General features: G+C 39.7%; 1 protein-coding gene across 3 annotated transcripts in view; it reads left to right on the forward strand.

Moving 5' to 3' along the window:
• The window catches only part of LOC110394274 (sodium channel protein type 5 subunit alpha-like), a 50,110-nt gene extending 43,280 nt beyond the window's left edge, over positions 1-6,830 (forward strand). For all 3 annotated transcript variants that reach the window (XM_021388063.1, XM_021388062.1, XM_021388064.1), the window contains exons 25-27: positions 2,623-2,727; positions 3,155-3,419; positions 4,677-6,830. In XM_021388063.1, coding sequence (XP_021243738.1) covers positions 2,623-2,727; positions 3,155-3,419; positions 4,677-5,812 — 1,506 coding nt within the window. In that variant the 3' untranslated portion in view covers positions 5,813-6,830. The remainder of the gene's footprint in view (positions 1-2,622; positions 2,728-3,154; positions 3,420-4,676) is intronic.

Consider the following 12,152-nt stretch of genomic DNA (forward strand, 5'->3'; position numbering starts at 1 on the left):
CACCTGTGTTGGGCCAATCACAAGCACAGATACAGATACCCATTCTCTGTTGGGCAGAGAATGGCTTGAGAGCAGCCCCAAGGAGAAGGATTTGCAGGTGTAGGTTGATGAAAGATTCAGCATGAGCCTGCAGAATGCGCTTGCAGCCCAGAAGGCCAGCTATATCCTGGGTTGCATCAAGAGAAGTGTGACCAGCAGGTAGAGGTGATTCTGCTCCTCTGCTCTGCTCTCATGAGACCCCTTCTAGAGTGTTGTGTCCAGTTCTGGAGCCCCCAACACAAGAAGGACATCAAGCTGTTGGAGCAGGTCCAGAGGAGGGCCACAAAGATGATCAAAGGACTAGAGCATCTCCGCTATGAGGACAGGCTGAGAGAGCTGGGGCTCTTCAGCCTAGAGAGGAGAAGGCTCCAAGGAGACCTTATAGTGGCCTTCAAGTACCTGAAGGGGGCCTACAGGAAAGCTGGGGAGGGATTTTTATAAGGGCATGCAGCAACAGGCTGAGGGGAAATGGTTTTAAACTGGGAGAGGGTAGATTTAGACTAGAGATTAGGAAGAAATTCTTTACTGTGAGGGTGGTGAGACACTGAATAGGTTGCCCAGTGAGATTGTAGATGTCCACTCCCTGGATGCATTCAAGGCCAGGCTGGATGGGGCTGTGAGCAACCTGGTCTAGAGGGAGGTGTCCCTGCCTACAGCAGGGGGTTGGAACTAGATGATCTTAAAGGTCCCTTCCAACCCAAACGGTTCTATGATTCTATGAAAATAATATTTAGTTTTGTTTTTCAGGTCTTGCTGACCAGTTTATGCTTAGGGAGCGTTTGGTACTTTTCCTGAAAGGTTTTAGTAGTTGACTCGCAAGTCCTTAATTTGCCCTAAGTGAGAGGATGAGGAGAATGTTGTGGGTAGTTTTTTGAGAGGGGAATTCAAAGAGAGCATTATGCAGTCTTTCATACAGCAGACTGGAATTCTTTTGCTTTAAAGATTCTCTGTGGTGAACAGAACAACCCTTTTTGTTGAGAGGAAACACCTAACAAACATGATGGGGATAATCAAACCCCTTAACTGCTGATGGGAGAAGTAGCAATTGTTTTCCTGGTGAATAAAAGGCCTTGTTAATCAGAACTTTTTCTGTAACCAGCTTCATTTTTAAAAAATCTAGTCTTCAGTAAATTACAAATTAATTTATTAAGTTTAAAAAAAAAAAATTCTGTGGTCAGATCCAAAGATCACCCCAGGAAAAAGACAGATAACCATTTAAAGGATTCTTAAAGCCCATGAGGACTGCTTCCTCTCCTCATTGTTGCTGGATTACCTAAAATTTTTATTAAGTCAGAAACTGAAGTGCAAATCTTAAAATGAAAAACACAGCAAGAGAAAAGCAACAGCCTTCCCTGGTAAGCTTCAGCATCTGGAGCCTTATTTATTATCAAGCTTATTTGTTGATTGAGTTCTCTTCCTGATTCATTTAGGAACTTAATGTATCTGTAATATTAAGGGCAATTGAGTCAATGAATCCACTTGGGAGTCTTATAAACAAGTAAGCATTTTTGTTGGCAGACCGACAGGAGGTTTGCAATTTCAAGGTACACATTTGGAAAACAGTCTCCACAGGAGCAATTTCATTTTTTTCCATGGGCTGAATTTTTCATCATTTCCATAGGCTGACTTTTACACCATGTACCAAAGCACTACTGCCTTAAGTAGGAGAAGATAAAAAAAAGGCACACAAGAAATTAGTCTCTCTGCACTTGGACAGAGAAAAGATATGTATGAATTGAGGAGCAGTTGTCCAACTTCACAGCCATTATTTCCTTTTACAACAAAGTACCAGTTGGCATGATCCCAACTGACAGCAGTAATGCTGGTTAAACCACTGATGAGCTCAAGCACTTACTAGAATTTGATGTGGATGTAACACTTTTTTTTCCGAGTACATGCTATAAGTGTGTGTTTGTTTTTTTTTTTTCATTTCTTTCCTCCTTTTGGGGGATTTTCATTGTGATAGATTGTAATGAATTTAAGTTGCTTTTTCAGTGGTCTTGCTGGAGTGATTAGGTGTTACTTCACTCTTTAGATCTTTAGATGCCCTAGGAGACGTTGTTACATGTTTCTTTTACAAAATGCTAATCATTCAGTGATTCTGTGATGGCTTCTCCTGGATAGCTGCTAAATAATACAGACGGCATAGGTGGTAAATAGGAAAGTACCAGAAATTTGTAATAAAGAAAATCCCAGAGAATTTGCTCCCAAAGTGCTTTGTCTTCCATTTACTTGCTAAGTCAGCCATACACTTCTGCTCTGGCCTTTCCCAAAAACATAAATGAAAAGCATTTATTTGATGAATCTTCTGTTATGGTTAGAGTATGAAACAGATGTGTGAAAACTTCAGAAAGGCTCTCACAGTTGAGGAATCTAACTCGGGAATGCTGACTGAAGTAGATTTTCACGATCAGGCTCTGATCATGTTTTTCAGTACCCCTTTTCAAAGAGAAGGAGAAATACTGAAGGAATACTGTTTTTGTGTGTTATTTTTGTTGTTATTTGCTTTTAACATAAACTTGCTGGTATTTATTTAGTTGAGTGCTTAACCTTCAACTGAATAACAGTATTCTTTCCCTCTACTTAGGTGGAAAAGATCTATTTTTGACTGAGGAACAGAAAAAGTACTATAATGCCCTAAAAAAACTCGGATCCAAGAAACCTCAAAAACCCATCCCAAGACCCCTGGTGAGACCATTTAAAATGGAATATGGTAGAAAATATAAAGATAGCGACCAGTTTAAAGCAAGCAGCAAGACATCTGGAAATAAACTTACAAGTTAGAGCCCGTTGTCAGCCTACAACACTGCTTATACTAAAATGTCTGCTTCAATAAGTATTTCTATGCACAGAGCAGTCACAGTGTCCTCTGAATGTTTACCTTTTGTGTAATTTTTTTTCTAAGGAATGTAGTTGCACAATACTTGGAAATACTTGGCCACGTACTGAGTGTTATCTTAAAATGTCTATGGAAATCACCTAAAATGCTTCTAGCACCTTATTGTTAAATTTGTATTCTCTTAAATTCCCTTTCAAACCAAAAATTACTGTTTAATTCTTGAATGTTGCCCGAGTCTTAGAATTAACTTTAATCAGTTCTTCTCTCTCTCCACAGAACACATTTCAAGGATTTTTCTTTGATATAGTGTCACACAAAGCATTTGACATTAGTGTTGTGACTCTCATCTGTCTAAATATGGTTGTGATGATGGCAGAAAGTAACGATGGACATGTCAGGAATATTCTTAAACAGATCAACTACTTCTTTGTGGCAATATTTACTGGGGAATGCGTCATAAAAATGATAGCCTTGAGACATTACTTCTTCACCACTGGCTGGAACATATTTGATTTAGTAGTTGTGGTCCTTTCACTAGTTAGTAAGTATCAGTTGCTAATAGATCAGGTGCTGTGTCTTCAAACAGCCAAATTTCAGAGTGAAGTAACAACTTACGTATATCTGATAAATTCCAGATCCGTTTTACAAACAGTAACAAAAGTGATTCCTTATAAAATGCTATGTACTGTTTTGCATTGTATTTTTGTGGAGTATTAAAAGACTGGGTTGTTTTCTCTCTTTCTTTCCTTCTTTCTTTCCTTTCTTCTTTCCTTCTTCTCTTCCTTCTTTCTTTTGAAAGTATGAGTTTTATTGAGTAATTACTAGAATAGCATTGTAATGAAGCAGCATCTTTTCTAATCTATTGTACTTAAGCTGTGGTGATCTTAATGTTTTTCTACTTTTGATTTGTAAGAAATCCAAGTAACCATCATTTTGACAGTAAAAGTGAATTTGGGTTAAAAATTCATTTGTATGAAAAAATGGGAAACTGCTCTCTCATTTCCAGGACTTTCCTTTAAGAAGCCAGATCATGAGAGCTGGTGAGGAAAGCTCAGGAAAACTAAGTAGCTTAACACCATTCTATGTCTGCATGATTATCTGTGGCTGTGGAAAGTCCTATCATAACCTTAGGGCAAAGAAGGTGATAGGAAAGAAAAACTGGTCTGAGTTCTCTGTTTCATCCCTAATCATAGAACCCCTCTGCTATTCCATGAAATCCAGAAGATTGCTGATTCTTAGGTCATCTGTTTGTGATCCTACTTTACTACTGCTGAAGGTAACAGTAGGATCATTAGAATGAATTGTGATGGGGGATTAATAGCGATGGCAGTTTTCCTTTATTTTCATCTTCTCTGATCTCTCATCCAAATACCAAGCATTATAGTAAATTTCAGCTTGGCTCATGCCAGCAGAAGTAGGAGCAATTGGACAGCAGCTAGGAGATGAGCCCCATAGCTTCCAGCACAGATGCCAAAGGATTTAGAAAGTGTTTTTTAAAAGAACTTGAGCAATGCATACTTAGTCCTCTGAATTACAGAAATTTGGGAGAATGCATTTTTCAGACTAAACAGAAACTTGATAATTCTGCAATATTTAAAGGTACTACAATTTGTTTTGCTTTTCCTAAGCTCTTTCATAAGCCATTGCAATATCGGTGATAATGTTTTTCTTGAAAGTGATATAATATAAAGTGATAAAGTTGATAGCATGAATGTAGTTGAATGTAACAAAATGAGCTTAAATGTAGAATGTCATTGATATGTCCTGAAAATACTTTATTTTCTTTTTCATTTCAAAGGTATTGCACTTGCTGAAGTCTTTTCAAAGTTCTTCTCTCCTACGCTTCTGAGAATTATTCGTTTGGCACGAATTGGCCGCATCCTGAGATTAGTTAAAAGAGCTAAAGGAATTCGAACTCTTCTTTTTGCCCTACTGATGTCTCTTCCTTCTCTGTTCAACATTGGCCTCTTGCTATTTCTGGTCATGTTCATTTATGCTATTGTGGGCATGACAAATTTTGCCTGTCTTGGCTGGGAAGGCGGGATCAATAACCTTTTCAACTTTCAAACTTTTGATAGTAGCATACTCTGTCTCTTCCAAATTACAACGTCAGCTGGCTGGGATGGCCTCTTGAGTCCAGTGTTAAAAGAACCTGAAACGTGTGCTCCCAACTTACATTTAGCAAATAAGAACAGCACTAGTTGCAGAAATAAAGTGGTCGGTATTACGTTTTTCGTAAGCTATGTCATTATATCATTTCTTATTGTTGTAAATATGTACATAGCTGTCATTTTAGAGAACTTCAGTGTTGCTACTGAAGAAAGCACAGATCCTCTTTGTGAGGATGACTTTGATATGTTTTATGAAACCTGGGGAAACTTTGATCCTCAGGCAACGCAGTTTATTGAGTATTCTGCACTTTCTGACTTTGCGGACGCTCTGGCAGAACCCTTACGCATTCCAAAGCCAAATACAATTCAGCTCATATCCATGGACCTCCCCATAGTGAGTGGAGATAAGATCCACTGCTTGGATATCTTGCTTGCCTTCACAAAAAGGGTTTTAGGAGAAGCTGGGAATTTTGAGGGTCTTGAATTACACATGGAAGAAAAATTTATGGCTGCCAATCCATCTAAAGTTTCCTACAAGCCAATTACTAGTACGCTTAAAAGAAAGCAAGAGGAGGTGTCAGCACTTGTTATTCAAAGGGCCTTCAGGAGGCATTTGATGCAGCGTTCTCTGAAACATAAGCCTTTCTTACACTGTCGTAGACGTTATAACAGTGCTATCTATGCAGAAGAGGTACACGAGAAAGATGGTCTCATTACATCGATGCCTGGTGAAAATTATGGGAGGAAGCTAGGTAAATCACAAACAACATCTTCCATATCTCTCCCTTTGTTTTATGATGGTATTGCTGGAACAGATACCTAATAATGTGGGCACATAAGTTTGGCCCAGGCTGCAGCATTTGTGACAAAGCTGATGGCAGTTGTTTTCTGATAGAGCAAACCTCTTGCTTCCAGAGCATGATATTCTAAACGTAAAGCAATTGTAATGTCCATTAAGTATTGTAATTATTCAATTTAGCGAATGCTCCTTAAATAAGATGGGTACAACTCTGTCATAAAAATTAGGTGAAACTCAAACTATGGATTTTTTTTTTTATCAGGTGCTGGAGTTCCTGAGTTAATTTTTACTTCTGTCATTTTTTTTTATTCCTTCGTATTTCTGGCTTTATGGAGGAAGTCTGTACAAAATCAGCTGTAATATGATCAGTAGGCACACAAGGCTGTACACCAATGTATGTATATCTCCTCAGGGATGATGCCTGAATTGAAAACTTGCTTGTTGTAGCAAAATGAAATAATTACTGCATTACCTGTGAAGGAGCTCATTCAAGATGCTTAAATCTAATCAGCCACTAATTTCTAGGTTGTCTGAGACCATCTTCCTCCTGGCTCCTTTGGGAGTATTTACACTAAAGAATTTTTGAGATGTCTTTACGCGTGCACCTAAATGGATTTAGTAACTGATTCTCAAGCACAGCCATTGGAGAGTTGTATATAATGTGTCTTTGTGTCATTCAGCGCAGGAAAGCTGTGATGACCATGTCTGCAAAAAAATCAAAGGGTATTGTGCTGGAGGTATTGTTTCTTGAAAATCTTAAAGATTACTGTACATAAAATGTCATCATGATACTTCGTCCAGATGTCATGGTATGATCTAGTAATAATCTGTAAAATTTCAAGGTACATCTTAAAGACAGCATTTATTAGAATTTGTGTAAATACTTATTTCACTGGCTCTGAAGAATACATGTATGTATGAGTCTGTGTTAACCTTACTTTTACTAATTTTTTGCAGTTTGGTTCTGTCAGGTGAACATACATAGTTGCCTCAGAACTGCTGATGACCTGTGACTAATTAATAAAGAGCTCAGATGCTCACATAGTTGTGTCTGTTTCATAAAAGGTATCTTATCTTTCAGTTTTGGTTTATTACATGTCACAACTAGAGGGTACAACCACAGCAGGAGGTTGGACCTCAGTGATCTTTGAGGTGCCTTCCAACCTAAGCCATTCTATGAAATATGAAATAACTCTACGAAATAGAGCTGTCCAATAGGACGAGAAAACTCCAAATGTTTTACTCATTACAGGGCGTCCAAAAAGATTAACACTTTTAGCCCAACAATCAGATAATTACTCAATTTCTATAGTTATTTCCTGTACTAAATACTATTAAAACATGAAAAATACAGTCAAATCTAAGTGTAGGATACGTAGAGGCACGTCATAGCTGAGAGATAACGAGTTTAGGATTGAACTGTATTACTTCCAGGGCAACTTACATTTGGGGGGAAAAAAAAAATATTGACCTTGCAGACCTTTTGGGATAACTCAAATTTGTGTGCAGGGATTTGGTGGCTGTGCTTGGGACCATTCCTGTCCACCACAGATTGCTTCTGTGCAGGCAGTGCAAAGTGAATGATGCTTTGGAGGCAAAACTATTCCTTCTGTTTGCTGCTGAGAGTTGTCAGCTCATGTTGGGCAATGAGATACCGTTAGATGGCAGCGTTTACTGCGCTTTAGAAGGTGGCCAGTCAAGCGAAGCAGATGGCAAGCTTCCATCCTTCAACGTGGAACTATTAAATTAATTGTAAGTAACTTCAAAAATAATGCCACAGTTCCCTGTTTTTCTGCACTGGGCTCTCAAGCTATAGCCACGGTTCTCAGCAGGGGCTCTTTTAGCTGACTGCGAACCGGATTTTACATGTGACAGCTTGACAGATCTTCATTATTGTGAAAAACTGCCTCCTGCAAGCAGCCGTCCTCCTACAGCACTGCATCTTCCAGGCAGTGGTTGTAAGCGTGTCTCCACTCACCGCAGCGGGAAACCTTTGTTAGGACAGGGGTAAGAGTGCTGTGCTCTTACGCACTGGAGAGGAAAGAAAGGCTGGAAAAGGTACATGAGAGAATTTTAAACAATCTTCACGTATTACAAAATACCAGGGTTTTTTCTTAAATCTAATTTTTACAGTTTGAAATTACGTTGAGTGAAACAGCAGGTGCTGTGTCATAGTCCAGAATTGGAAACGTAGAGACGACCTAGATGGCCTTTAAAGGTCCCTTCCAACTCACATGATTCTATGATGAAGATTTTCATAGACACGATTCTACAACGAAGACTTCATTTTCATTGTTGGAACTATTCAGCTGTGGGCAAAATCACAGCCAGCATATACACATCCTTGGGGATTATTTCACCTCAGAACCATAATACTAAAAAAAAAAATTCAATACAACATACAGTACAACAAAACGTGGCGATGCAAATTTGAAATTCAAATCCAATGTGAATCGTGAGCTTCTCCCAGTAATGTGTGAACTTCTTGTAGTGGCCTGCCATTCTCAGAACCCGGAATATTTTTTTTGGTTAAAAAAGTTAAAAATTCTGCCTCACCTTCTGAAATGGCTGTGACTCATGTTATGCAAAAGACAGGCTGAAAGGTGCTTTTCTTGCTCATTTAGAGTGACTAGGCCCACGAGAACAGCACAGCCAATAACTGTAGCTGCTTTATGCACAGGTCAGGATTGCTATTAGGAATGAGAGAAGGTCTGTTGTATTATGCAGGAGGAACTATACTTACTATCATTGTTCTTAACTATGACCAAGTAATAACAAGTCTGACTTGGGTCAGCAGACTTTACAGTCTTACCTTCCGAAGGCTCTTTAACCTGCCAAGGAAAAGTTCTATCAATTGCTTCAGAGATGAGGAATAAAATGGGGCTGGTGCATGCAGAGCTGCTCATCCCTGTTGCTCCTCATAACACGGACATGCCTTCAGCATGTACACCTGTGTGTGCAGACATGGTATTTTATCACATCTGGATGAAGGGAATGGCTTCTTCAGTCATTGCTAGGGTTGTAGAATGCTTTTCAGTTTTAATAACCCAGCAGTTAATTCATAAATTCATACTTATTAATATTTTTAGTTGCTTTATAAAAAAAAAAAGAATTCATTGCCTACTTTGCATCCCATCAATACCAAGAATGTTTCCAGAAACGTAACAGGAAATTAACAATGGAGTATCAATAATTGCATTAGCGAGTTCACTTCGTGCAGTGTCTCATCCCAGATGTGTAGTGAGGAAACATCCCATATTCTGATAACTGGTGAAATAACAGCATAATGACACTTCCCCTTTGGTATCCTGAAGTACACCGTTTCTAGCGAAAGGGTGTTCTGAAATGAGAGCTTAGAGGCGTCCATTACAGCTTCCCTGCTCAAAACAAGCGTCATGTAACAGCAGATTTTAGTTCCAGAGTTAGAAATATCACAGAAAAGCCTATTGGGAGCAAAGTCTCCATCAGTACCTCTGGGGTACATATTCCTACAAAACATATAACCATTCCTAGCAAATTGTTTGATTCATGCTACATTTGGAAGGCAAAATGGCCAATGTATCTGTTACTTTGAACAAAAGGAAACTTTCTTCCCAATTCTCAATCCAACAGTACAATATCCCAAGCTTTGCTTTAAAGAGGCAGATATTCCTGCTGTTTAACTCGGATTTTACAAATTCAAACCCAGCATTTCAGTGCTCTACTACCAAGAGGTAGTCACCGATGATTAGGAATCAAATTCCATGTCTCTTACAAGTTAAAGCAGCTCAATTAGTTTTGGGGGATTCCTCAACATAAAAGACATTAGAATACGTCCAGTGGAGGACTAACAAGATGGTGAAGCACATGACTATGAAGAAAGGCTGAAAGATTGTTCTGTCTTTTAGTCTTAAGAAGAAGTGGGGATAGGATGGCTCCTAGTTTTGCCTTCAGCTACCCAAGGGGTGATTATCGGGAAGGGAGAGTCTCTGTGGAGTGCACATTGATACATCCAAGAGGCACTTTAACAAGGGAAGTTCTGATTAGATATTAGTAAAAAAAAATCCACGGTATGGGTGGGTAAACATTGGAAAAGATCACCCATGTAAGTGGGATTTCTGTCCTTGGAGAAATTCTCAACATGACCAGGCACGACACTGAGCAACTTGATTTAATTCCAAAGTTGGATCTGGATCTGCCTTGGGTTGGGTTAAACAAAACTCGGATTGCTCTATGACTCCATGACAGTAGCTATATCCTTCTCAAATGTAAATGTTGTGGGCACACGAGACTTACCCTCCTTATTCAACAGCCATTTGTTTTATACAGGGGTCTGAGTAAAACCAGTCAGCAAGATTTTGGATATGCAGCTCTAGGTTCTCTGTTCAGTAGATGAATTAGACAAATTAGAGAGAAAATTAAGAGAAGATTTATTATCTATCCCCCCCTGGGAACACAATGATAAGAATCCTCTGTAACTCCTACAACATCGTGTTTGATTTCTTTCTGAGAGTTTCCTCAGTAACCCCATCCATTATAAATATTTGGCTTAAAGACACTGAGCGGTGTCAGAGCAGAGTGTGGTGGCACAAGTTTAGGCTCTTTGCTCTGCCACTTCCAGAGAAAATATGTGAAGGCATCAACTTAGTAAGTGGTTTTATTGATCTGCAAGGAGGTTTGAAAGAGCAATAGAGATGTTTTTGGCAACCCCTCAGGAAATATAGCTGTTTGGGCGGATCTGTTACTCTCATCTGCTTTCATGGTTCTGTGGAGCTAAGGTAAGACAAGCCAAGCGGATTTTGATAATAGTTATTGCTTTAATGCAAAGCTGCAAGTGTTCTGGGCAGAGTGAGGGCAGTGCAGTTTCTTCTCTCCAGGATCCAGGGGAGTGGGCTTGTACAGGAGCAGTCAAAGGTCAGAGCATTCCTAGGTTAGATTTACCAGAAAAGCACTTCTGGACAATATTTAGAGAAAAATTCTCCCTCTTTTCAATGAAAAAACAGTAAATTTTAGTCCATATAGTAACAATGGGACCCCACCACAGCCCCTTTAGAGAATGACATTCAGTTCCTCCCTATATGTATGTACGGCCCATCAGGCTCTCTGACATCCTGTTTAATATAAAACTTGTACTTATGTCCATTTTGCCCATTTTGCTGATCATAATCTCAGCTTCCTACTGTATATTTTGTCCACCATCTGTGCAATGGCAGAAAAAATGGCTTTGGTTGAGAGTACATCCCATATAATGGATAATCACTGAGGTCTCTCACTGTCCCCTGAGTAGGGTCCTTGTCCCTTAACAAACAGCTGCACATCATCGTAAGTATAATAGATGTTTGTTTTTCAAATGAAAACTTATCTCTGCGTTATTTTGTTTCCTTATGCTATATTGTTTCATCACATTCACGGTGATGCTCATGAATATACCCAGCTGCCAAAGAAGAATCTTATTGCTCCTTAAATTAATATTGCCCACGCTGTTTTTCTACATTTACTCCATATTCAGTCCAGGACAAAGGCATTTTCTTCCTATATGACTGACCAGGAATCCTGTATCATGGCAAAGGCTCAAAGGAGATGGGGGAAGTGCAATATGCTGTCAAAGAGTAGGGAATAATGAAGAGTGTTGCTGATCACAATGGCTGCAAAGAAAGCTGACTTTATCTCAACACAACGGAGACCAAAGGGTTGCCTTCATTTTAGTTGAACTTCTGTGGCGGTTGAGTGGATCAGCTGGTGGTGTAAATATTTCTCCATGAATTCTTTAACCGAATGAGAGTATCTCTGGAGTTAGTCAGACCAGCATGGGTGGTGAGTACAACTGGCTCAGTCCAACACAGCATGTAAAAAGTTCGCTAACAAAAGAATTTGATGAAAAACATGTGCTCAAACTGATTTCAACCCACATAGCACTGCATCCACATGTGGAGTCCTCGGTGCAGGAGAGATGGGGATCCATTGGAGTATGTCCAGAGGAGAGACACAAAAATGATCCCAGGGATGGAACACCTCTCCTACAAGGACAGGCCGAGAGAGCTGGGGCTGTGCAGCCTGGAGAAGAGAAGGCCCTGAAGAGATCTGAGAGCAGCCTGTCAGTATTGAAAGAAGGAGGCAGACTCTTTAGCAGGGTCTGTTGTGATAGGACAAGGGGAAATGGTTTCAATCCAAAAGAGAGGAGATTTAGATTGGATAAAAGGAAGATGTGGTTTGCAGTAAGGGAAGTGAGGCACTGACATAGGTTGCCCAGAGATGTGGTGATGTCCCATCTCTGGAGACATTTAGGGTCAGGCTGAACGGGGCTCTGAGCACGTGATGGAGCTGTGGGTGTCCCTGTTCACTGCAAGGGAGTTGGACCAGACGGCCTTTAAGGGTTCCTTCCAAC

The sequence above is a fragment of the Numida meleagris genome, chromosome 2 (genome assembly GCF_002078875.1).
Source record: "Numida meleagris isolate 19003 breed g44 Domestic line chromosome 2, NumMel1.0, whole genome shotgun sequence".
NCBI classification, from domain to species: Eukaryota; Metazoa; Chordata; class Aves; order Galliformes; family Numididae; genus Numida; species Numida meleagris.